The 26,035-nt window shown below is 56.4% G+C and overlaps 1 protein-coding gene across 3 annotated transcripts in view; it reads left to right on the top strand.

Annotated features, from left to right (window-relative positions):
* Positions 1 to 26,035, top strand: part of wnt5b (wingless-type MMTV integration site family, member 5b) — a 145,122-nt gene that overhangs the window by 101,430 nt on the left and 17,657 nt on the right. The window contains exons 1-3 of one of the 3 annotated variants that reach the window (XM_060839883.1): positions 9,471 to 9,567; positions 10,226 to 10,362; positions 11,306 to 11,553. In XM_060839883.1, the coding sequence (XP_060695866.1) occupies positions 10,283 to 10,362; positions 11,306 to 11,553 (328 nt within the window). In that variant the 5' untranslated portion in view covers positions 9,471 to 9,567; positions 10,226 to 10,282. Of the gene's footprint in view, positions 1 to 9,470; positions 9,568 to 10,011; positions 10,109 to 10,225; positions 10,363 to 11,305; positions 11,554 to 26,035 lie in introns of those variants that run through there. The other 2 variants (XM_060839880.1, XM_060839882.1) reach the window with 2 other exon arrangements.

Genomic DNA, 26,035 nt, shown 5'->3' with positions numbered 1-26,035 from the left:
TCAGTGGTGTTGTAGATAATGTCGAGGATTATTGCAGGCTACAACATGACATTGACAGGATGCAGAGCTGGGCTGAGAAGTGGCAGATGGGATTCAACCTGGATAAATGTGAAATGATTCATTTTGGAAGGTCAAATGTGAATGCTGAATACAGGGTTAATGACAGGATTCTATGCAGTGAGGAGGAACAGAGAAATCTTCAGGGTACATCCCTCAAAATTGCCACCCAAGTTGATAGGGTTGTTAAGAAGGCATATGGTGTTTTGGCTTTCATTAATAGGGAGATTGAGTTTAAGAGCCATGAGGTTTTGCTGCAGCTCTATAACACCCTGGTTAGACGACACTTGAAATATTGTGTCCATTTCTGGTCACCTCATTAGAGGAAGGATGTAGATGCTTTAGAGAGGGTGCAGGGGAGATTTACCAGGATGCTGCCTGGATTGGACAGCTTGTCTTATGAAGGGAGGTTGAGTGAATTAGGGCTTTTCACACTAGAGATAAGAAGGAAGAGAGTTGACTTAATAAAGGTGTACAAGCTAATGAGAGGCATAGAGTGGATAGCCAGAAACTTTCCCCAGGGCAGAAATGGCTGTCATGAGGGGTCATAATTTTAAGATGATTGGAGGGAGGTATAGGGGAGATGTCAGAGGTAGGTTCTTTAAACAGAGAGTGGCGGGTGCGTGGAATGCACTGCCAGCAGTGGTAGTAGAGTCAGAGACATTAGGGAGATTTAAGCAACTGCTGGACAAGTATGTGGACAGCAGTAAATTGAGGGGTGTGTAGGTTAGATTGATCTTAGATTAACATCATGGGCCGAAAAGTCTGTACAGTGCTGTGCTGTACTGATCTATGTTCTATGTATTTGCCACTGAAAAAGACAGCAACAAGATTATCTTAACCCAAACTTAACAAAACACAAAAATTATTTAATTACAAATTAATTACATAAATGTACCAACAAGGTGAAGTCAGTCAAGTGATGAGGAAGGAATTTGATTGGAGGTATTCAATAGGAGTTTGGAAACAGGATGATAGTACACAAAGATGGTGGGTTAGGAGAAAGGTGATGACTGCAGATTTAAATGTGAGAGGGACAATAGCTGAAGAAAGAAAACTGTTCACAATATCAGTTAATATGAGGCTCAGGAGGGGAAGTGAAATGATAAGCAGTTTATTATATGAAGGATTGAAGAGCATGAGCTGGGACTCTTCGACAAGATGACTTTGAAGAGAGCATGAGGGTAGAGAGGAGAGATGCTTGCGTTCAGTGCGAGAGCAGAACATGGCATTTATAGAAACATAACCAGGTAGACTGGCTGAAGAATGATGCTGTGGAGACTGCTGATTAAATTGTCTCAATTGCAGTGACAATAAAGCTCATAGGTTCCTTGCTCATTGTTGCTGAGGATAAAGGAGAAGGGTTAAGAAGACAGCTTGCAGCAAAGGGAAGCCAGAGGTTATCATTACATTCCTGAATGATTGAAGAAAAGTGTGCAGTTTAGCAGATGAGAGCAGAACCTGATCGTGTGTTAAGTGGTCATACAAATCTAGAGATAAATAGCTACTTGCTAGTCCAGTTGTATCATTGACAAATAGGGGCATTTTTGATAATCTGCTTTTATTGCTTAGCATGCATGATCCCTACTATGCTTCAATTAAAATTCCTTCAATTTCTGTCCCTAAATTGACTTACAAATGCACTTTTAAAATTAAAAAAAAAGTCTCTGGTGGATGGTGACTGCCTAAATTGAAGTGGAGATCGGGACAGTACTGGGTTGGATGGCAATCTGGTAACAAGGATTAGAGAGAATAATAGTTTATTTAGGAACTAGGACATCAAAGCTGAGATGAAAGTTTAATTGAATTGATCAGTAATTGTAGATCAGGTTATGGTGAAGGGAGGTCTGAGACTAGAGTGGTGACTGAGGTGTTGGTTGAGTGGCAAGCATAATGAGTGAGATGATTATCGAGTGGTGAGTGTAGTAAGTGAGATGATGATTGAGTGGTGGATGTAGTGAGTGAGATGATCAAGTGGTGAGTGTAGTTAGTGAAGTGATGATTGAGTGATGAGTGGCATGAGTGAGGTGATAGAGTCACAGAGATGTACAGCACGGAAACAGACCCTTCTGTCCAACTCGTCTATGCTGACCAGATATCCTAACCTAATCTCGTTCCATTTGCCAGCACTTGGTCCATATCCCTCCAAACGCTTCCTATTCATATACCCATCCAGATGCCTTTTAAATGTTTCAATTGTACCAGCCTCCATCACTTCCTCTGGCAGCTCATTCCATACACGCACCACCCTTTGTGTGAAACAGTTGACCCTTAGGTCCCTTTTATATCTTTTCCCCCTCACCCTAAAACTATGCCCTCTGGCTTTGGACTCCCCCAGCCCAGTCTATTTATCCTATCCATGCCCCTCATGATTTCATAACCCTCTATAAGGTCACCCCTCAACCTCTGACGTTCCAGGAAAAACAGCCCCAGCCTATTCAGCCTCTCCCTATAGTTCAAATCCTCCAAGCCTGGCAACATCCTTGTAAATCTTTTTTGAACCCTTTCAAGTTTCACAACATCCTTCTGATAGGATGGAGACCAGAATTGCATGCAATATTCCAAAAGAGGCATAACCAACATCCTGTACAGCTGTAACATGACCTCCCAACTCCTGTACTCAATACTCTGACCTATAAAGGGAAAACAGATCAAATGCCTTCTTCACTATCCTATTTACATACAACTCCACTTTCAAGGAGCTATGAACCTACACTTCAAGGTCTCTTTGTTCAGCAGCACTCCCTAGTGTATAAGTGTATAAGTCCTGCTCTGATTTGCTTTCCCAAAATGCAGCACCTCACATTTATCTAAATTAAACTCCATCTGCCACTCCTCAGCCCATTGGCCCATCTGATCAAGATTCCATTGTAATCTGAGATAACCTTCTTCGCTGTCCACTACACCTCCAATTTTGGTGTAATCTGCAAACTTACTAACTATACTTCCTATGTTCATTTATATAAATGACAACAAAGTAGTGGACCCAGCACTGATCCTTGTGGCACTCCACTGGTCACAGGCCTTCAGCCACCACCACCCTCCGTCTTCCACCGTCGAGTCAGTTCTGTATCCAAATGGCTAGTTCTCCCTGTGTCCAAGAGATCTAACCTTGCTAACCAGTGTCCCATCAGGAACCTTGTCAAAAACCTGAGTGAAGTCCATATAGATCACATCCACCACTCTGCCCTCAACAAGTTGTAAGTTACCAAGTTGTAAGACGTGATTTCCCATGCACAAAGCCATGTTGACCAACCCTAATCAGTCCTTGCCTTTCCAAATACATGAAAATCCTGTCCCTCAGGATTCGCTCCAACTACTTGCTCACCACCGATGTCAGGCTCACTGGTCTATAGTTCCCTGGCTTGTTTTTACCAGCCTTCTTAAACAGTGGCAATATGTTAGCCAACCTCCAGTCTTCCAGTACCTCACCTGTGACTATCGATGCTTCAAACATCACAGCAAGGGGCTGAGCAATCATTTCTCTGGCTTCCCACAGAGTTCTGATCAGGTCCTAGGGATTTATCCACCTTTATGTGTTTCAAGACATCCAGCAATTCCTCCTCTGTAATATGGTTATTTTTCTAGGTGTCACCATGATCAAGTGATGAGTGGGGATCCAGTGGAGAGTGGGATGATGATTGAATGGTGACTGTAGTGAGTGAGATGATGATTGAGTGGTGGGAATAGTGAGTGAGCTGATTGAATGGTGAGAGTAGTCAGTGAAGTGATGATTGAATGATGAGTGTAGTTATTGAGGTGATAATTGAGTGATGAGTTGTGTGAGATGATCAGGTGATGAATGTAGTGAGTGAGATGAAGATTGAATGGTGAGTGTAATGAGTGAGGAAATGATCGACTGGCGAATTTAGTGATCAAACCGTGAATGTGGAGATTGAGATGATGATTGGGTGGTGAGTGTAATGAGTGAGATGAAGATTGAGTCGTGATTGTAGTGAATGAGATGATGATTGAGTGGTGAGAGTAGTGAGTGAGATGATGACTGAGTGGTGAGTGTAGTGAGTGAGATGATGACTGTGTGGTGAGTGTAGTGAGTGAGATGATGATTGAGTGATGTGTGTAGTGAGTGAGATGATGATTGAGTGATGTGTGTAGTGAGTGAGGAGATGACAAAGATGTTCCCTCCATGACTACCTGGTCAGGTTCACACCCCCCAATAACCCACACTCCCCTCCTGACACCTTCCCTTGCCACTGCAGTAATTGCAAAACCTGTGCCCACACCTCCCTCCTCACCTCCATCCAAGGTCCCAAAGGAGCCTTCCACGTCCATCAAAGTTTCACCTGCACTTCCACTAATGTCATTTATTGTATCTGTTGCTCCTGATGCGGTCTCCATTACGTTGAGAAGAATGGATGCCTTCTCGCAGAGTGCTTTAGGGACACCCGCACCAATCAACCCCACCGCCCCATGGCTGAACATTTCAACTCCCTCTCCCACACTGCCGAGGACATGCAGGTCCTGGGCCTCCTCCACCGCCACTCCCTCACTGCCTGATGCCTGGAGGAAAAATGCCTCATCTTCCGCCTCAGAACACTCCAACCCCACAGCATCAATGTGGATTTCACCAGTTTCCTCATTTCCCGTCCCCATCTTACCCCAATTCTGCCAGCTCAACACCATCCTCATGACCTGTCCTACTGGCCAATCTTCCTTCCCACCTATCCGCTCCACCCTCCTCTCCAACCTATCACCTTCATCCCCACCTCCATCCACCTATTGCACTCTTAGCTACCTAATCCCCAGCCCCACCCCCTCCCATTTATCCCTCCACTCCAGAGGCTCTCTGCCTCACTCCTGATGAAGGGCTTTTGCCCGAAACATCCTTTTTTCTGCTTCTTGGATGCTGCCTGACCTGCTGTGCTTACCAGCACCACTCGAATCTTGACTCTGAGCTATGAGTGTAGTGAGTGAGATGATGATTAAGTGGTGAGTGTAGTGAGTGAGATGAAGATTGAGTATACAAAGTTAAAAATCACACAACATCAGATTATAGGCCAACAGGTTTAATTGGAAGCATTAGTTTTCAGAACACTACACCTTCATCAGGTGGTTGTGGAGTACACAATTGTAAGACACAGAATTTATAGAGTAAAAAGTGAGGTCTGCAGATGCTGGAGATCAGAGCTGAAAATGTGTTGCTGGTTAAAGCACAGCAGGTTAGGCAGCATCCAAGGAACAGGAAATTCGACGCTCTGGCCCGAAACGTCGAATTTCCTGTTCCTTGGATGCTGCCTAACCTGCTGTGCTTTAACCAGCAACACATTTTCAGCACAGAATTTATAGCAAAAGTTTTCAGTGTGATGTAACTGAAATTATACAGTTACATCACAGTTATAAAATGAATTAACAGAACCTTACATAGATTCATGCAATTTTTGGGCAACATACAATGTATCTCTGCAAGTACAAATTCACCCCACAAATACGTGTGTGTCTGTGGCCAGTTGAGAGTGTCTATGAGTGTAAAGGGGTCTAAGTCTGTGAGAGGGAGTGTGTGTGTGTGAAACTAAGATTCCCTACAGTGTGGAAACAGGCCCTTCAGCCCAACAAGTCCACACTGACCCTCCGAAGTGTAACCCACCCAGACCCATTTCCCTTTGACCAATGCACCTAACACTGTGGACAATTTAGCATGACCAATTCGCTGACCTGCACATCTTTGGCCTGCGGGAGGAAACTGGAGCACCCGGAGGAAACCTACACAGACACGGGAGAATGTGCAAACTCCACACAGGCAGTTGCCTGAGGCTGGAATCGAACCTAGGACCCTGGTGCTGTGAGGCAGCAGGGCTAACCGCTGAGCCACCGTGATGCCCGACATGGTCATTCTAACAGATGAGAGACTGAACAAACAGTGAAGGTATTTTTCAATGTATAACTTCAGTATGGGAGTGTGTGTGTGTATAGGAGTGCGTGTCTGTGTGTCTGTGTGGGTGTATAGGAGTGTATGTAGGAGCGTCTGTGTGTGTATAGTGCAATGGGGTCACCTGTAGTGTGACATGACCCCAAGGTCCCTGTTGAGGCCCTCCCTATGGGTACTGAACTTAGCTATCAGCCTCTTCTTGGCCACTTTTCACTGCTGCCTGTCCTGAAGTCTGCCTTGGAGGATGGTACCCAAAGATCTGAGGTTGAATGTCCTGGACCACTGAAGTGTTCCTCAACTGGGAGGGAATACCCCTGTCTGTTGATTGTTGTGCGGTGCCCATTCATCCGTTGCCATAGCCTCTGCTCGGTTTTCCAATGTACCATGCCTCAGGGTATCCTTGCCTGCAGCATATGAGATAGACAACATTGGCTGAGTAACATGAGTACCCGACACGTACATGGTGGGAGGTGCCCCACGCATAATGGTGTATCCATGTCCACACTCTGACAAGTCTTGCAGCATCTACCATGACAGGGTTGTATGGAGATGTCCTGAAGGCCAGGCAGTTTGCTATGAACAATAATCTGTTTGAGATTTGGTGGTTGTTTAAAGGCAAGCAGTGGAGGTGTGGGGAAGGTCTTGGCAAGGTGCTTTAAATGTAACTCTAAAAAAAAGTTTTGCGATTTACATATGAAAGAAGTGAAACTAACATGGTCATTCTAACAGATAAGAGACTTAACTAACAATCAAGTAATTTTTCAATGTATAATTTCAGTTGTATCACACTGTAAACTTTTGTTGTACATTCTCTGTCTTCCAATTGTGTACTTCACAACCACCTGATGAAGGAGCAGCGTTCCAAAAGCTAGTGCTTCCAATTAAACCGGTTGGACTATAACCTGGTGTTGTGTAATTTTTAACTTTGTACACCCCAGTCCAACACCGGCATCTCCAAATCAAGATTGAGTGATGTGTGTGGTGAGTGAGATGATGTCTGAGTGGTGAGTGTAGTGAGTGAGGAGATGACTGAGTTATGAGTGTAGTGAGTGGAGAAATCCTTCTTTGGTTGGTGTCCTACCTCACACAAAGGAAGTTAGTTATGATTTATTGAAGGACGCCGGACGTTGCTGTGTGAGTTCCTTAGGGCAGATGTCCCATGACCAATCAACTTCAGTTGCTTCATTAATGTTAACGGCAGGAGTGCAGTTGTTGTTTGCTGATTGTGGCCAATGCGTTTAACAGCTACCCAGATTTAGAAGGGAAAGGGACGTCAGTGTCACAATCAAAAAGAACGGAGCTTGTGCTTTTTACAAAGGTCTTTTATTACTGTGGCCAAGCTCAAAATCCAACTGAAGGGAATTCAAAAATGGAATTGTGGCCAAAGTGGCATCCCAAAGGTGAGTTTGGAGTAACAGTAGCCCATTCAGCCCCTTGAGGCTGTTCCACCATTCAATGTGACTGAGGCTGATAACCTGTCTACCCTATAACTCTTGCCTCTTTTGTTAATCAAAAACCTGTTAACACATGTATTCAATGACCCTGTCTTCATTATTCCTGTGAAGAGAATTCCACAAACCAAAGACTCTCTGTGAGAAGAAATTCCAGCTCATGGTCTGGATTAGGGAAGCACCCTAAAATGCAATATGTGTTGTTAGCCATCACCAGCATCTGCAGTCCTCACTTTCTCCATTGTCAGACTCTGCTTATCCCAGGCTGGAACTCCCAGTCTGCTGTTCACCAGTCGAAATGAGACTGACAAAGCAATACCTGGTGATACTGGCAGCAAATTTGACATGGGGCTGTGGCACAAGAATTGTAAATATTCCAATTACCTTGAGCTTCCATCAGCACCGATCTATGAGCTCTTGGATAAATTGTGCGAATAAAGATGCTACTCCTTTGTGATTATAGCTTTGGCTTCAGCTGCAATGTAGGCGTCCAAAAAAAATACAGAATTTCTAACACAATGGAGTCTGCATTTATTGGGAGATTTCACTATTATTTGCCGTTAATAGCAGTACTGGGGTAAGTTGAGAGATATCAAAGACTTGTCATTATTATATTTGGAGCCACATCCTCATAGATTCCTCCAGGAGACAGTGTCATTTCCCGAAGTGTGAAGCTAGTTTTAGTTTACACAGACAAATATCAAACTCTCAATTCTAAATTCTCATCTCATTATGGATATGAAAGGAACTCTAAGTGAAGAGATCTGCAGGAGATCATGAAGTGAACCTAACTCTCAGTGATGTTCCCGTTTGTTATATGTTTGGCAATATTTTCGTGAGAAGTATTGTGTCCGGGCTAACTGACCGAACGTTGAGAGCAATAGTCTGAGAGTACAGAACACGACGGGCACTCGAGCGATTACAGTTCCTGTGAAGAGCCAATAAAGAAAACTAACGTGGTTTCCATTTCGTGATTACATTTTATTTGCAGGGATTTTATAATCAGTTAACTGGTTAGATTAGGAACATAAACCAGTGGATCTAAAAGTTAATGGCGACAATAGGTCATATTCGAGATTAGACTTTTATAATGTTTCTGAATCTTGTACTGCGGGACAATAAGCTTTAAGAGACAGCATTTACACGCTTTTTATATTTTAACTGGTCAGGTATAGTAATATTCGAAGCGATCCGAATGGTTCTGCTAGTGTTAAATTGCACACTGAAAGAAGCTGTTTGGGCGATTTGCGCGGCTTTGTATTTCTGGGACTAAGAGGCCAGCCTTCCTCCTCTGTTGTTGGAGGGGGAGGCAGCTGCTGGCTAGGTGGAAGGGTGGAGGAACTAGCTCTGCACTCTGTGGGTGAGAGAAACCGAGCCAGCCAACTCAACTGAGAGTTACTCAGTCCTGTCTCCCCTTCACGTTCCGCTTTCGGTATCTTGTAAATGAAGCCTTGAAAGGAACACGTGTTGTCACGGTTCCTGGTGCTGGGAATAACTGTATCACTGCCGTCCAGTTATCATTCGCCAAGTTTAGCAAAAAGAATTTGCAGAAGGGAGACCGCGAGCGGAAACGCCAGTCTTGTCTATATAATCCTCTGCAATGTCTACATAGTCTCTGTAACGAAGTCTTGTCTGCGCTGGAATATACTTTGTCTTCGGCTGCCACGCTCAGTCAGAGGATGCTGGAAGTCCTTTTCAGCAGGTTAGAGTGAGGCTGCATTTCCACACACACACATCAATGAAAGCGTGGGTCTTTCCGAACAGGCTGCTGGCGGTGTGGGTGTTGTAGAAGCCGCCAGGTAATTTCCGGAGTGGTGCATTGCCTGGGATGAGGAGGACTGTGGTCTCCGCTTCGAGAATTTCGACACTCCCTTCCGTGAAACCCCCCACACTGTCCGGCCTCAGTAACACTGCCCAGTGGGTCACCTATTCCGCTTGGCATCACTGAAACCTCTGGAAAACAACCATCTCTCTCTCCCCCCCACCCCCCCAGCATTCCTCCCTACAACCCTCCAAAAAGATTTGGATGAAATGTCTGACTTATTTAGTACGAATTTATTATTTAATGAAAGGCAGATGTGGTGCCTCCCGTCTGAAGCTTGTGTCTCAGATCCAGTCATGGTTTAGTTATGGGACTAAAACACATCACATATATCAAAATTGTTTTAACAGGTAAGAATATGACTCATCTTTTATATTTACGCCGTCAAGCATTCAGGTCTGAAGCAACTTGTTGGATGGCCCGCAAGTTTATTGCCGCCAAATTTCTGGCTGAACGGTTCGGCAGCTGGGAAGCCGCTTCGCTTGGCCTGGTCTGTGATGGTGGATCATCGGCCTGTGTTTGTACAGGCCACAGTCTGGGCCCATTTGGTGTTTGGTTAACACTGGTGGTCGGGGGCTGCTGGTCACGGCTTCCCCGGGCGAGCCGAGTCTGCTTCCAGCTTGTGGTGTTGTTGTTGTTGTTGTTCTCTCCAGGTTTCTGAGGGGAACCAACGGATGGGATGGAGGAGAGGTCCTTCTCGACAAGTTGTCCTTTAGTTTCAGTGTGGGAACTCACTTTCAGATGCCAAGCTTAACCAAAAGCTTTCCCCCTTTCAGTGTGTGAGAGTCTCTGACCAATCGGAGCGAGGAGATGAACCCTCATAAACACTCTCTGGGAGAGGTTCACTCAGCTTCTGGCGGTGCTCAGATACATCAGCCTGGACTCCGCCAAGTGAGGATTCCAGTTTGACTGAAATAATTCAGATAGGGAGGGGGGTGGGGGGGAGTGTGGAGGGGCTGAGCCGGCCCTGATTGATAGCCTTTGCCGTGTTTTTATTTCCCTTTGTAGAGCTCAGTGACAGTGCGAGGAGCGCTCGATGTAGCTGTCAGCCCGGCTAGCCTCACCATGACTGGGCTTCACGTTCTGTTGGCTGCCGCATTCCTCTCCGGCTCGTCCCAGTGCCTGGTTCAGGCCAACTCTTGGTGGTAAGTTACTTTGGGCATTACAAAAGCTGTTACATTTGCTGTCGGGTCGGGGAGGATTCGGAGTGGTCTGGAACTTTTGTTGTTGGGGGTTTGGTGATTCTTAACTTGCATTCAAGGATGGAAGGTTAAGTCAGTATAAAAAATAAATGCACAGCTCTACGAAATTTGGGTAAATATTCTGTGCCAAGGAGTTATGTCAGCGGGTGCGTGCTTAACGATGATGCGGAATTGTTAAAACGGCAAGCAAGGCTGTAATTTTTCGTTGTTTTGTACTGTTGGGCGATAGAATTGCCTGTGTGTGTTTAAAATGAACATTTACTTCTCGCCTGGTAGTCACGGTGATGTGAGATTTTTTGAAAACACAATGTGTATTCTCCCCCACAAGCATCTCACACCGCAGCCATACAGGGTTCAATGGGAATGACCTGAACCTTGCAATTTCTGGAATCTTTTTAAAATTAAATATAGTTTTTCAAGCTTCTCTAAAAGGGACGAATAGGCTGTTTGAATAAACGCGGAATTCTCCAATACACATGAGTTTCAGGCGTGGGGCTAATGTTGCCGAGTTAACTATATTCCGCTTATAGAGTACTGAACATACTGGAAATCCTCAGCACTTTAGGAAGAATTTGAGGAAGAGAGAGAGAGTTAACCTTTCAGGTCAATAAATTTCGTTATTAACTCTGGTTCTCCCCTAATCCTGCAGGAACTACTGACAATTCCCAGCATTTGCTACTTTCATTTCAGACTTCCAGCATTCCGAGTATTTTGTATCCCGCTTTTAACTATTATTAAAAAAAAACATTTAGTGCTGACAAATCTCCGAGTCCCTTTGGTAAATACAGCAACGCTCAAGGAAAACAAAAGCAGAAACTGAAAGGAATGGCCCATTTCTGCACAGTGCCCCCAAAATAATCTGCGTTTTCTTTTCCACTTGTTCTAGGTCGCTGGCTCTGAACCCCATTCAACGGCCTGAGATGTACATTATAGGCGCCCAACCTCTGTGCAGTCAACTGAACGGTCTCTCCCAAGGCCAGAGGAAGTTGTGTCAGCTATACCAGGACCATATGATTTATATTGGAGAGGGGGCAAAAACAGGCATAAAGGAATGCCAATATCAGTTCAGGCAGAGGCGGTGGAACTGCAGCACCGTGGATAACACCTCTGTGTTTGGAAGGGTCATGCAGATAGGTGAGACTTCCCACTTTGCTACATAACAAAAAAAACTGCTTCAATGAAACAAAAGTTTAGCATGCAAGTGTGAGATCCGCTGTGTTCGGCCCCTTTTCAACCAGACTGCAGCCGAAAGCCCTTCCCAGCGGCCATTAGACCTTGTTGCTTGCGTTTTATAGGAAGGTGTCGCCTCGATGCATTGTTCCTAGCTTTTTGAAATGCAGTTATCAAATAGCAAGGGCTGGAGAAATCCGGGACGAGATTGATGTTTTACAATCCAGTGTCAGGGAGCAGACTGGGTGAGGATGGAGCCGAGTTCCATATGCACAGCAGATGGATTGGGAAACTTTTCAGGAGTTTCCATCGTGTAAATCCTTTGACAGGATGTTTTGGGGAAAGGAATATGAGAAAGTTTCATTGCTTTCGTTTGTTTAAATATGTGAATGTGTTCCTTTTCAAATCTTTGTCAGGAAAAATCACCCCAGAGACTGCTCAAGGATCTGTTAAGAGTCAAGTCGCGCAGACGTTGTTTTTCTGGTTTGTGTGTTTTTACCCGCAGCCGGGGCTGAGACCATCACACTAGGCCAGCTCCCCCCATAGTTCACACCAACAAAACAGGACCCTTCAAAAACACTCAGGTCACATTTTTCAAATAAATCGGAGCTCTCACGTACTTGCACTTTCGCCCGGATAGCCCAATAGCACAAATATCGCACAGAAAATGTCCACTTTTTTACAATTCAGTTATTTAAAATATGAGACGATGGTTTAATGTGATGTCGAATTGACATTGGGCTCTCAATTTTATTCACTGCTTGAGTTTCATCAGTCTCCATGAAGTAAGTGAGGAAAATGTTTATTGGGCGGAGAAAGGAATTGGAGTTGTTTCCCACAGGCACCAATGACCAGGCAGGCTTGGCAGAGGACAGTGATCATCAGTGTCTTTATTTCTGATTTCTTGGAGTGATGCTGATGGACCCTAGTTCAGAGCAGTTTGTTGTTGGAGTTTACAAGTCACTAACAGTGATAACACAGCCACATTCACTCTCTGATCAGATCAGTGGCTCGTCCATAACCATCCCTGCCAACTGTTGTCTTTGATGTGGATTTGGTTAGTCAAATGAATTAAGAAAGATGCCAACAACACAGAATTGATTGCCATTCCAGCAAAGGTCGATGGGATATGCCTTATCCCCAACAGTGGGGGAGTGGCGGGGGTGGGTGAGTGGGGGAGGGTGTGGGGGAGTGAGGGAGGATGCTGGGAATGAGTGCGGGGGGAATTGGGGGAGAGTGTGGAGGTGTGATGGGGGAAGAGTGCGGCAGGGTGAGTGGGGAACGGTATGATGTGGAGTGGGTGAGAGTGCAAGGGGAGCAGGTGAGTGTACAGAGGATGAGTGGGCGAGGGGGCAGGAGGAGTGGGGGGAGGGTGTGGAGGCAGTGCGAAAGTGTGTGATTGAGTGAGGAAGAGTGCAGAGGGTGAGTTGGGGAGGGTGCAGGGGAGTGAGGGAGAGTGTGAAGCAGTGAGTGGGGGCGAATGGGGGAGAGTGCAGGGGAATGAGTGGGGGAGAGTGCTGGGGTGACTGGGGGAAAATGTGGCGGGGAGTGGGGGAGAGTCCGGGGGGTGAGTGGGGGAGAGAGTGGAGGGGGTGTGAGTGGGGGAGGGTATGGGAAGGGTGGGGGGTGTGAGAGGGGGAGGGTGGGGGTGTGAGAGTGGGGGAGGGTGAGAGTGGGGGAGGGTGGGGGGTATGAGTGGGGGAGGGTGGGGGGTGTGAGTGCGGGAGGGTGGGGGGGTATGAGTGGGGGAGGGTTGGGGATGTGAGTGGGGGAGGGTTGGGGGTGTGAGTGGGGGAGGGTGAGGGGTGTGAGTGGGGGAGGGTGGGGGAGTGTGAGTGGGGGAGTGTGAGTGGGGGAGGGTGGGGGGTGTGGGTGGGGGAGTGTGAGTGGGGGAGGGTGGGGGAGTGTGAGTGGGGGAGTGTGAGTGGGGGGTGTGGGTGGGGGAGTGTGAGTGGGGGAGGGTGGGGGGTGTGGGTGGGGGAGTGTGAGTGGGGGAGGGTGGGGGGTGTGGGTGGGGGAGTGAGAGTGGGGGAGGGTGGGGGGTGTGAGTGGGGAAGTGTGAGTGGGGGAGGGTGGGGGGTGTGAGTAGGGGAGGGTGGGGGGTGTGAGTGGGGGAGTGAGAGTGGGGGAGGGTGGGGGGTGTGAGTGGGGAAGTGTGAGTGGGGGAGGGTGGGGGGTGTGAGTGGGGGAGGGTGGGGGGTGTGAGTGGGGGAGTGTGAGTGGGGGAGGGTGGGGGGTTGTGAGTGGGGGAGGGTGGGGGAGTGTGAGTGGGGGAGGGTGGGGGAGTGTGAGTGGGGGAGTGTGAGTAGGGGAGGGTGGGGGGTGTGAGTGGGGGAGGGTGGGGAGTGCGAGTGGGGGAGGGTGGGGGGTGTGAGTGGGGGAGTGCGAGTGGGGGAGGGTGGGGGGTGTGAGTGGGGGAGTGCGAGTGGGGGAGGGTGGGGGGTGTGAGTGGGGGAGGGTTGGATGGGTGTGAGTGGAGGAGGGTGTGGGGGGGTGAGTGGGGGAGGGTGTGGGAGTGGTGTGTGGGGGAGAGTCCGGGGGGTGTGTGAGTGGTGGAGTGTCCGGGGGGGGAGGTGAGTGGGGGAGGGTGGGGGTGTGAGAGTGGGGGAGGGTGTGAGAGGGAGAGGGTTTGAGAGGGGGAGGGGAGGTTGTGAGAGGGGGAGGGTGGGGGTGTGAGAGTGGGGGAGGGTGTGAGAGGGGGAGGGTGGGGGGTGAGTGGGGGAGGGTTGGGGGTGTGAGTGGGGGAGGGTTGGGGGGGTGTGAGTGGGGGGGGGTGAGTGGGGGAGGGTTTTGGGGGGTGAGGGAGGGAGGGTTGTGGGGGAGAGTGCGGCGGGGTGAGTTGGGGAGAATGTAGGGGGGTGAGTGGGGGAGAGTGCGGGGGTGACTGGGGGAGAATATGGAAGCGTAAGTGGGGGAGAGTGTGGCGGGCTGTATGGCGGGGGTGAGTTGGGGAGAGTCCGGGGGAGTGTGAGTGGGGGAGGGTGTGGGGTGGGGGAGTGTGCAGGGGTGTGAGTGGGGGAGTGTGCAGCGGGGTGAGTGGGGGAGAGTGTATGGGGGTGTGGGGTGAGTATAGGGGGTGAGTGGGGGAGAGTGCGAGTGGAGTGAGTGGGGAGTGTGCAGCAGAGTTGATTGGGGGAGAGTGCAGCAGAGTTGAGTGAGGGAGTATGTGGGGTGTTGAGTGGGGGAGGGTGTGGTGAGTGAGGTGAATGGGGGCGAGTCCGGGGATGTGGGGGGGGGGGTTGAGTGGAGGAGAGTGCGTGGGTGGTGAGTGGGATAGAGTGTACAGGGGTGAGTGGGGGGGTGTGCAGAGGGGTGAGTTGGGGGGAGTGCAGGGGGGTGTGGGGGACTGTGCAGCCGGGGTGAGTGGGGGAGTGTGCGGGGTGGTGAGTGGGGTGAGTGCTTCGGGGAGAGTGCGGCGGGGTGAGTGGGGGAGAGTGTAAGGGGGAGAGTGCGGCGGGGTGAGTGGGGGAGAGTGTAAGGGGGAGAGTGCGGCGGGGTGAGTGGAGGAGAGTGCAAGGGGGGTGAGTGTGGGGAGTGTGCGGGGGTGTGAGTGGGGGTGGTGAGTGGGGTGAGTGCGTCGGGGTGAGTGGGGGCGAGTGTAGTAGGGTGTAGGGGAGAGTGTGGTGGGGTGAGTGGGGGAGAGTGCGAGGGGAGTGAGTGGGGGAGAGTGCGAGGGGAGTGAGTGGGGGAGAGTGCAGCAGAGTTGAGTGGGGGAGAGTGCGAGGGGTGTGAGTGGGGGAGAGTGCGAGGAGTGTGAGTGGGGGAGAGTGCGAGGGGAGTGAGTGGGGGAGAGTGCAGCAGAGTTGATTGGGGGAGTGTGCGGGAGGTTGAGTGGGAGAGGGTGTGGTGAGGTGAATGGGCGCGAGTCCGGGGGGGGGAGGTGGGGGAGAGTGCAGGGGTGAGTGGGAGGGGGGTGAGTGGGGCAGAGTGTAGGGGGGGAGTGGGGGAGTGTGCAGGGAGGGTTGAGTGGGGGAGTGTGCAGGGGGGTGATGGGGAGAGTGTAGGGGTGTGAGTGGTGGGGTGGTGAGTGGGGGAGTGTGCGGCCGGGGTGAGTGGGGGAGTGTGTGTGGGGGGGGCGGGGAGTCTGCAGCCCGGGTGAGTGGGGGGGGGAATGTGGTGGGGTGAGTGGGGGAGAGTGCAGGGGGATGAGTGTGGGAGTGTGCAGGGGGTGAGTGGGGGGGGGAGAGTGGCGGGGTGAATGGGGGAGAGGGTAGGGGGATGAGTGGGGGAGTGTGCAGGGGGTGAGTGGGGGAGTGTGCATGAGGGTGTGGGGGAGTCTGCGGCCGGGGTGAGTGCGGGGGAGTGTAGGGGGGTGAGTGGGGGGGGGGTAGGGAGAGTGGGGGAGAGTGTAGGGGGGTGAGTGGGGGAGAGTGCGAGCAGAGTGAGTGGGGGAGAGTGCAAGTGGAGTGAGTGGGAAGAGTGTAGCAGAGTTGAGTGAGGGAGTATATGGGGGGTTGAGGGGGGAGGGTGTGGTGAGTGAGGTGAATGGGGGTGAGTCCGGGAGGATGGGGGGGTGAGTGGGGGTGGGGGGGGGTGGTGAGTGGGGGTGGGGGTGGGGGTGGGGGTGTGGGAGGGTGAGTGGGGGAGAGTGCGGGGGTTTGTGAGTGGGGGAGAATGTGGCGGGGTGAGTGGGGGAGAGTGTGGCGGGGTGAATGGGGGACAATGTAGGGGCAGGGGTGAGTGGGGGTGTGTGCAGGGTGGTGTGGGGGAGTGTGCGGCCGGGGTGAGTGGGGGAGAGTGGGGGGGGTGGTGAGTGGGATAGAGTGTAGGGGGGTGAGTGGGGGAGAGTGCGAGCAGAGTGAGTGGGGGAGAGTGCAAGTGGAGTGAGTGGGAAGAGTGCAGCAGAGTTGAGTGAGGGAGTATATGGGGGGTTGAGGGGGGAGGGTGTGGTGAGTGAGGTGAATGGGGGTGAGTCCGGGAGGATGGGGGGGGTGAGTGGGGGTGGGGGGGGTGGTGAGTGGGGGTGGGGGTGGGGGTGGGGGTGTGGGAGGGTGAGTGGGGGAGAGTGCGGGGGTTTGTGAGTGGGGGAGAATGTGGCGGGGTGAGTGGGGGACAATGTAGGGGCAGGGGTGAGTGGGGGTGTGTGCAGGGTGGTGTGGGGGAGTGTGCGGCCGGGGTGAGTGGGGGAGAGTGGGGGGGGTGGTGAGTGGGATAGAGTGTACGGGGGTGAGTGGGGGAGTGTGCAGAGGGGTGAGTTGGGGGGAGTGCAGGGGGTGTGGGGGAGTGTGCAGCCAGGGTGAGTGGGGGAGTGTGCAGTGGGAGAGTGCAGGGGGGTGTGGGGAGTGTGCCGGGATGAGTGGGGGAGAGTGTGGGTGGATGAGTTGGGGAGTGTGCGGCTGGGGTGAGTGGGGGAGAGTGTGGGGGGGTGAGTGGGGGAGAGTGCGGTGGGTGAGCGGGGGAGAGTGCTGTGGGTGAGCGGGGAGAGTGCGGGGGAGAGTGCGGGAGGTGAGTGGGGGAGGGTGCAGGGGATGAGTGGGGGAGGGTGCAAGGGGGTGAGTGGGGGAGGGTGCAGGGGGTGTGGTGGAGAGTGTAGGGGGGTCTAGGGGAGTCTGCGGCCGGGGTGAGTGGGGGTGAGTGTAGGGGGGCTGAGTGGGGGTGAGTATAGGGGGGAGAGTGGCAGCGTGAGTGGGGGAGAGTGTAGGGGGGTGAGTGGGAGAGAGTGCGGCGGGGTGAATGGGGGAGAGGGTAGGGGGATGAGTGGGGGAGAGTGCGGGGGGTGAGTGGGAGAGAGTGCGGGGGGGTGAGTGGGGGAGAGTGCGAGTGGAGTGCGGGGGTGAGTGGGGGAGTGTGCGGCCGGGGTGAGTGAGGGTGAGTGTAGGGGGGCTGAGTGGGGGAGAGTGTAGGGGGGTGGGTGGGGGAGAGTGTAGGAGGGTGAGTGGGGGGGGTGAGTGGGGGAGGGTGCAGGGGATAAGTGGGGGAGGGTGCAAGGGGGTGAGTGGGGGAGAGTGCAGGGGGTGTGGTGGAGAGTGTAGGGGGGTGTAGGAGAGTCTGCGGCCGGGGTGAGTGGGGGTGAGTGTAGGGGGACTGAGTGGGGGTGAGTATAGGGGGGAGAGTGGCAGCGTGAGTGGGGGAGAGTGTAGGGGGGTGAGTGGGAGAGAGTGCGGCGGGGTGAATGGGGGAGAGGGTAGGGGGATGAGTGGGGGAGAGTGCGGGGGGGTGAGTGGGGGAGAGTGCGAGTGGAGTGCGGGGGTGGGGGGTGAGTGGGGGAGTATGTGGGGGCAGGCGAGTGGGGGAGAGAGCAGGGGGGAGTGGGGGAGAGTAAAGGGGAATGAGTGGGGGAGTGAGTGGCGGGGTGAGTGGGCGGGGGGGTGAGTGGGATAGAGTGTACGGTGGTGACTGGGGGAGTGTGCAGAGGGGTGAGTTGGGGAGAGTGCAGGGAGGTGTGGGGGAGTGTGCAGCTGGGGTGAGTGAGGGAGTGTGCAGAGGGGAGAGTGCAGGAGGGTGTGGGGGAGAGTGTAGGTGGGTGAGTGGGGGAGAGTGCGGGTGGATGAGTTGGGGAGTGTGTGGCTAGGGTGAGTGGGGGAGAGTGTGGGGGTGTGAGTGGGGGAGAGTGTGGGGGGTGAATGTGGGAGAGTATAGGGGGGTGAGTGGGGGAGTGTGCGGAGGGGTGATTGGGGGACTGTGCGGAGGGGGGTGAGTGGGGGAGTGTGCGGAGGGGTGATTGGAGGACTGTGCGGGAGGGGTGAGTGGGGGAGTGTGCGGAGGGGGGTGAGTGGGGGAGTGTGCGGAGGGGGGTGAGTGGGGGAGTGTGCGGGGGGGTGAGTGGGGGAGTGTGCGGAGGGGGGTGAGTGGGGGAGTGTGCGGGGGGGTGAGTGGGGGAGTGTGCGGAGGGGGGTGAGTGGGGGAGTGTGCGGAGGGGGGTGAGTGGGGGAGTGTGTGGAGGGGTGATTGGAGGACTGTGCGGGGGCGGGTGAGTGGGAGAGAGCGCAGGGGGGAGTGGGGGAGAGTATGGGGGGTGAGTGGCGGGGTGAGTGGGGGAGTGTGTGGCCGGGGTGAGTGGAGGAGAGTGTAGGGGGGGCTGAGTGGGGGAGAGTGTAGAGGGGGGTGAGTGGGGGAGTGTGCGGCCGGGGTGAGGGAGGGGAGTGTGTGAGGGAGGGGGTGTGAGTGGGGGTGTGTGTGGGGGATTGAGGGGGAGAGTGTAGGGGGGCTGAGTGGGGGAGAGTATAGGGGGGTGAGGAGAGTGGCGGGGTGAGTGGGGGAGGGTGTAGGGAGGTGAGTGTGGGAGTGTGCGGAGGGGGGTGAGTGTGGGAGTGTGCGGAGGGGGGTGAGTGGGGGAGTGTGCGGAGGGGTGATGGGGAACTGTGCCGGGGGGGGTGAGTGGGGGAGTATGTGGGGGTGGGTGAGTGGGGGAGAGAGCAGCGGGGAGTGGGGGAGAGTGTGCGGGGGGTTAGTGGGGGAGAGTGTAGGGGGGTGAGGAGAGTGGCGGGGTGAGTGGGGGAGAGTGTAGGGAGGTGAGTGCGGGGGGTGAGTGGGGAGAGAGCAGCAGAGTTGATTGGGGGAGAGTGTAGCAGGGTTGAGTGGGGGAGTGTGTGGGGGTTGAGTGGGGGAGGGTGTGGTGAGGTGAATGGTGGCGAGTCCGGGGGAGTGGTGAGTGGGGGTGGGTGTGTGGGAGGGTGAGCGGGGGAGAGTGCGGGGGATGAGTTGGGGGTGCGCGGCCGGGGTGAGTGGGGGAGTGTGCAGGGGTGGGGAGGGGTGAGTAGGGGTGTGTGCAGGGGGCCTGAGTTGGTGAGAGTATAGGGTGGTGAGGGGGGGGGGAGAGTGGCGGGGTGAGTGGGGGAAGAGTGCGGCGGGGTGAATGGGGGAGAGGGTAGGGGGGTGAGTGAGGGAGAGAGCAGGGGGTGAGTGGGGGCGAGTGTGAGTGGGGAGAGTGCAGCAGAGTTGAGTGAGGGAGTGTGTGGGGGTTGAGTGGGGGAGGGTGTGGGGGTTGAGTGGGGGAGGGTGTGGTGAGCTGAATGGGGGCGAGTCCGGGGGGGGGGGTGAGTGGGGGAGAGTGTAGGGGGGTGAGTGCGGGTGGATGAGTTGGGGAGTGTGCGGCCAGGGTGAGTGGGGGAGTGTGCGGAGGGGGGTGAGTGGGGGATTGTAGGCGGGGGCGGGTGTGTGGGGGAGAGTGTAGGGGGGTGTGTGGGGGAGAGTGTAGGGGGGTGAGTGGGGGAGAGTGTAGGGGGGTGAGTGGGGGAGAGTGCGAGGGGAGTAAGTGGGGAGAGTGCAGCAGAGTTGAGTGGAGGAGTGTGCGGGGGGTTGAGTGGGGGAGAGTGTAGAGGGGTGAGTGGGGCGGGTGATTGGGGGAGAGTGCGGATTGGTGAGTGGGGGACAGTGTAGGGGGTGAGTGGGGGAGAGTGCGGGGGGGTGAGTGGGGGAGTGTGCAAGGAAGTGAGTGGGGGAGTGTGTGGGGGGGTGAGTGGGGGAATGTATATGGAGATGAGTGGGGGAGAGTGCGGCGGGGTGAGTGGGGGAGAGTGTGGGGGTGGTGAGTGGTGGAGAGTGCAGGGGTGTGAGTGTAGGAGTGTGTGGGAGGGGGGGGTGATTGGGAGAGAGTGCGGGAGGATGAGTTGGGGAGTGCGCTGCCGGGGTGCGTGGGGGAGTGTGCGGGGTGGGGGAGTGTGCAGGGGGGTGTGGGAGAGTGTGCAGCCGGGGTGAGTGGGGGAGAGTGTAGGGGGGTGAGTGGGGAAGAGTGTATGGAGTTGAGTGAAGGAGTGTGCGGGTGGGTGAGTGGTGGAGTGTCCGGGGGCTCAGTGGGTGAGAGTGCAGGGGTGTGTGTGGGGGAGTGTGCAGCCGGGATGAGTGGGGGAGACTGCGGGGGATGAGTTGGGGAGTGTGCGGCCGGGGTGAATGGGGGAGTATGCGGGGGGGTAAGTGGGGGAGAGTGCGGCGGGGGGGTGGGGGAGTGTGCAGGGAGGTGTGGGGGAGCGTGCGGCGGGGGGGGTGGGGGAGTGTGCGGCCGGGGTGAGTGGGGGACAGTGTAGTGGGGTGAGTGGGGGACAGTGCGGGGGGGTGAGTGGGGGAGAGTGCGGGCAGGGTGAGTGGGGGAAAGTATAGGGCGGTGAGTGGGGGAGAGTGCGGGGGTGGTGATTGGGGGAGTGTGCGGGGGGTTGAGTGGGGGACAGTGCGGCCGGGGTGAGTGGGGGAAGAGTGTGGGGGGTGAGTGGGGGAGAGAGTGGCTGGGTGAGTGGGGGAGAGTGCAGGGAGTTGAGAGGGGGAGAGAGCGGGGAGGAGAATGTGGGAGAGTGTAGGGCGGTGAGTGGGGGAGTGCGCGGCTGGGCTGAGTGGGGGAGAGAGTAGGGGGGCTGAGTGGGGGAGAGTGTAGGGGGCTGAGTGGGGGAGTGTGCGGCTGGGGTGAGTGAGGGTGAGTGTAGAGGGGTGGGTGGGGGAGAGTGTAGGGGGTGGGTGGGGGAGAGTGTAGGAGGGTGAGTGGGGGGAGAGTGAGGGGGTGAGTGGGGGGAGAGTGAGGGGGTGAGTGGGGGAGAGTGCGGTGGGTGAGCGGGGGAGAGTGCTGTGGGTGAGCGGGGAGAGTGCGGGGGAGAGTGCGGGGGTTGAGTGGGGGAGGGTGCAGGGGATGAGTGGGGGAGGGTGCAGGGGATGAGTGGGGGAGGGTGCAAGGGGGTGAGTGGGGGAGGGTGCAGGGGGTGTGGTGGAGAGTGTAGGGGGGTCTAGGGGAGTCTGCGGCCGGGGTGAGTGGGGGTGAGTGTAGGGGGGCTGAGTGGGGATGAGTATAGGGGGGAGAGTAGCAGCGTGAGTGGGGGAGAGTGTAGGGGGGTGAGTGGGAGAGAGTGTAGGGGGGTGAGTGGGAGAGAGTGTAGGGGGGTGAGTGGGAGAGAGTGTAGGGGGGTGAGTGGGAGAGAGTGTAGGGGGATGAGTGGGGGAGAGTGCGGGGGGTGAGTGGGAGAGAGTGCGGGGGGGTGAGTGGGGGAGAGTGCGAGTGGAGTGCGGGGGTGGGGGGGGTGAGTGGGGGAGTGTGCGGCCGGGGTGAGTGAGGGTGAGTGTAGGGGGGCTGAGTGGGGTAGAGTGTAGGGGGGTGGGTGGGGGAGAGTGTAGGGGGTGGGTGGGGGAGAGTGTAGGAGGGTGAGTGGGGGGGGGGTGAGTGGGGGAGGGTGCAGGGGATAAGTGGGGGAGGGTGCAAGGGGGTGAGTGGGGGAGAGTGCAGGGGGTGTGGTGGAGAGTGTAGGGGGGTGTGGGGGAGTCTGCGGCCGGGGTGAGTGGGGGTGAGTGTAGGGGGACTGAGTGGGGGTGAGTATAGGGGGGAGAGTGGCAGCGTGAGTGGGGGAGAGTGCGGGGGGGTGAGTGGGAGAGAGTGCGGGGGGGTGAGTGGGGGAGAGTGCGAGTGGAGTGCGGGGGTGGGGGGTGAGTGGGGGAGTATGTGGGGGAGAGAGCAGGGGGGAGTGGGGGAGAGTAAAGGGGAATGAGTGGGGGAGTGAGTGGCGGGGTGAGTGGGGGAGTGTGCGGACGGGGTGAGTGGGGGAGTGTGCGGACGGGGTGAGTGGGCGGGGGGGTGAGTGGGATAGAGTGTACGGTGGTGACTGGGGGAGTGTGCAGAGGGGTGAGTTGGGGAGAGTGCAGGGAGGTGTGGGGGAGTGTGCAGCTGGGGTGAGTGAGGGAGTGTGCAGAGGGGAGAGTGCAGGAGGGTGTGGGGGAGAGTGTAGGTGGGTGAGTTGGGGAGTGTGCGGCCAGGGTGAGTGGGGGAGTGTGCAGAGGGGGGTGAGTGGGGGAGAGTGTAGGGGGGTGAGTGGGGGAGAGTGCGAGGGGAGTAAGTGGGGAGAGTGCAGCAGAGTTGAGTTGGGGAGTGTGCGGCCAGGGTGAGTGGGGGAGTGTGCAGAGGGGGGTGAGTGGGGGATAACGTAGGGGGGTGAGTGGGGGAGAGTGAGGGGGGTGAGTGGGGAACAGTGTAGGGGATTGTGCGGGGAGATGAATGGGGGAGAGTTTGGGGGTGGTGAGTGGGGGAGAGTGTGGGGGTGGTGAGTGGGGGAGAGTGTGGGGGTGGTGAGTGGGGGAGAGTGTGGGGGTGGTGAGTGGGGGAGAGTGTGGGGGTGGTGAGTAGGGGAGAGTGTGGGGGTGTGAGTGTAGGAGTGTGTGGGGGGGGGTGATTGGGAGAGAGTGCGGGGGGATGAGTTGGGGAGTGCGCTGCCGGGGTGCGTGGGGGAGTGTGCGGGGTGGGGGAGTGTGCAGGGGGGTGTGGGAGAGTGTGCAGCTGGGGTGAGTGGGGGAGAGTGTAGGGGGGTGAGTGGGGAAGAGTGTATGGAGTTGAGTGAAGGAGTGTGCGGGTGGGTGAGTGGTGGAGTGTCCGGGGGCTCAGTGGGTGAGAGTGCAGGGGTGTGTGTGGGGGAGTGTGCAGCCGGGATGAGTGGGGGAGACTGCGGGGGATGAGTTGGGGAGTGTGCGGCCGGGGTGAATGGGGGAGTATGCGGGGGGGTAAGTGGGGGAGAGTGCGGCGGGGGGGTGGGGGAGTGTGCAGGGAGGTGTGGGGGAGCGTGCGGCGGGGGGGTGGGGGAGTGTGCGGCCGGGGTGAGTGGGGGACAATGTAGGGGGGTGAGTGGGGGAGAGTGCGGGTGGGTGAGTGGGGGAGAGTGTAGGGGGGTGAGTGGGGGAGAGTGTAGGGGGGTGAGTGGGGGAGAGTGCGGGCACGGTGAGTGGGGAAAAGTATAGGGCGGTGATTGGGGGAGTGTGCGGGGGGTTGAGTGGGGGACAGTGCGGCCGGGGTTGAGTGGGGGACAGTGCGGCCGGGGTGAGTGGGGGAAGAGTGTGGGGGGTGAGTGGGGGAGAGAGTGGCTGGGTGAGTGGGGGAGAGTGCAGGGAGTTGAGAGGGGGAGAGAGCGGCGAGGAGAATGGGGGAGAGTGTAGGGCGGTGAATGGGGGAGAGTGCGGCGGGGTTGAGTGGGGGAGTGTGAGTGGGGGAGTGTGTGGGGGAGAGTGCGGGGGGAGTGGGGGAGAGTGCGGCAGGGTGGGTGGGGGTGAGTGGGGGGTGAGTGTAGGGGGGTGAGTGGGGGGGTGAGTGGGGGGAGAGTGCGGGGGGGGTGGGGGAGAGTGCAGGGGTGTGAGTTGCGGCTAGTGCAGGGGGGGTGAGCGGGGATGAGTATAGAGGGGTGAATGGGAGAGAGTGCAGGGGGATGAGTTGGGGAGTGTGCGGGGGGGGGTGGGGGAGTGTGCGGCCGGGCTGAGTGGGGGAGAGTGTAGGGGGGTGAGTGGGGAAGAGTATAGTGGGTTGAGTGGGGGAGAGTGTACGGGGCAGAGTGGGGGAGAGTGTGGCTGGGTGAGTGGGATAGAGTGTACGGAGGTGAGTGAGGGAGTGTGCGGGTGGGTGCGTGGGGGAGTGTGTGGGGTGGGGAGTGAGTGGGCGAGCATCCGGGGGGGTCATTGGGTGAGAGTACTGGGGTGTGTGTGAGGGAGTGTGCGCGGGGGGTGAGTGGGGGAGTGTGCGCGGGGGGTGAGTGGGGGAGTGTGCGCGGGGGGTGAGTGGGGGAGTGTGCAGGGTGGTGTGGGGGAGTGTGCAGGGTGGTGTGGGGGAGTGTGCGGCCGGGGTGAGTGGGGGACAGTGTAGGGGAGTGAGTGGGGGAAAGTATAATGGGGTGAGTGGGGGAGAGTGTAGCTGGGTGAGTGGGATAGAGTGTACGGGGGTGAGTGGTGGAGAGTGTAGGGGGGTGAGTGGGGGAGAGAATATAGGGGGGTGAGTGGGGGAGAGAATATAGGGGGGTGAGTGGGGGGGTAGAGTATAGAGGGGTGAGTGGGGGAGAGAGTATAGAGGGGTGAGTGGGGGAGAGTGTATAGGGGGGTGAGTGGGGGAGAGAGTATAGAGGGGTGAGTGGGGGAGAGTGTAGAGGGTGAGTTGGGAGAGAGTATAGGGGGGTGAGTGGGGGAGAGAGTATAGGGGGGTGAGTGGGGGAGAGAGTGGCGGGGTGAGTGGGGGAGAGTGTAGAGGGGTTTGAGTAGGGGAGAGTGCGGCGGGGTGAGTGGGGGACAGTGTAGAGGGGTGAGGGGGCTGAGTGGGGTGGTGAGTGATGGAGTGTGCGGGGGTGTGAGTATGGGAGTGTGCGGGGGGGTGAGTGGGGGAGGTGCCGGGGGTGAGTGGGGGAGTGTGCGGGGTGGATGAGTGGGGGAGGTGAGTGGGGGAGTGTGTGGGGTGGGTGAGTGGGGGAGTGTGTCAGGAGATGAGTGGGGGAGAGTGCGGGGGGGTGAGTGGGGGTGTCAATGCTGGTGTGTGTGGGGGAATGAGTGGAGGTGTGTGCGGGGGGGTGAGTGGGGGAGAGTGTAGGGCAGTGAGTGGGGGTGAGTGCGGGGGGTGAGTGGGGGAGAGTGCGGGGAGTGAGTGGGGGAGAGTGCGGGGGGTGAATCGCGGAGAGTGCAGGGGGTTGAGCGGGGATGAGTGTAGGGGGGTGAGTGGGAGAGAGTGCAGGGGGATGAGTTGGGGAGTGTGCAGGGTGGTGTGGGGGAGTGTGCAGCCGGGCTGAGTGGGGGAGAGTGTAGGGGGGTGAGTGGGGAAGAGTATAGTGGGTTGAGTGGGGTAGAATGTACGGGGCAGAGTGGGGGAGAGTGTGGCTGGGTGAGTGGGATAGAGTGTACGGAGGTGAGTGGGGGAGTGTGTGGGGCGGGGAGTGAGTGGGCGAGCGTCCGGGGTGGTCAGTGGGGGAGAGTACAGGGGTGTGTGTGGGGGAGTGTGCAGCCGGGATGAGTGGGGGAGAGTGCGGGGGGTGAGTGGGGGAGTGTGTAGGGCGGTGAGTGGGGGAGAGTGCGGGGGGGTGAGTCAGGGAGTGTGCGGGGGGGGTGAGTGGCGGGGAGAGTGGGGGAGAGTGGCGGGGTGATTGGGGGATTGTGCGGGGGGTTGAGTAGGGGAGAGTGTAGGGGTGTGAGTGGGGGATTGTGCGGGGGTAGTGAGTGTTGGAGTGTGCGGGGGGGGTGAGTGGGGTGGTGAGTTGTGGAGAGTGAGAGTGTGGGAGTGGGGGAGGGGGGATGAGTGGGGGAGGTGCCGGGGGTGAGTAGGGGAGTGTGCGGGGTGGATGAGTGGGGGAGGTGAGTGGGGGAGTGTGTAGAGAGATGATTGGGGGAATGTGCGGGGGGGGGTGAGTGGGGGAATGTGCGGGGGGGGTGAGTGGGGGAATGTGCGGGGGGGGTGAGTGGGGGAGAGTGCGGCAGGGTGAGTGGGGGAGTGTGCGCGGGGGGTGAGTGGGGGAGTGCGCGTGGAGTGGTGAGTGGGGGAGTGTGCGGGGGAGGGTGAGTGGGGGAGTGTGTGGGGGAGGGTGAGTGGAGGAGTGTGCAGGGGGGTTTGGGGGAGTGTGCGGCCGGGGTGAGTGGGGGAGAGTGTAGGCAGGTGAGTGGGGGAGAGTGCGGCTGGGTGAGTGGGATAGAGTGTACGGGGGTTAGTGGGGGAGAGTGCAGCGGGGTGAGTGGGGGAGAGTATTGGGGGGTGAGTGGGGGGGTAGAGTGGCGGTGTGAGTGGGGGAGAGTGTAGGGGGGTGACTGG

This window comes from Hemiscyllium ocellatum, chromosome 19 (assembly GCF_020745735.1).
Source record: "Hemiscyllium ocellatum isolate sHemOce1 chromosome 19, sHemOce1.pat.X.cur, whole genome shotgun sequence".
NCBI classification, from domain to species: Eukaryota; Metazoa; Chordata; class Chondrichthyes; order Orectolobiformes; family Hemiscylliidae; genus Hemiscyllium; species Hemiscyllium ocellatum.
This window is presented reverse-complemented; position numbering and strand designations above follow the sequence as displayed.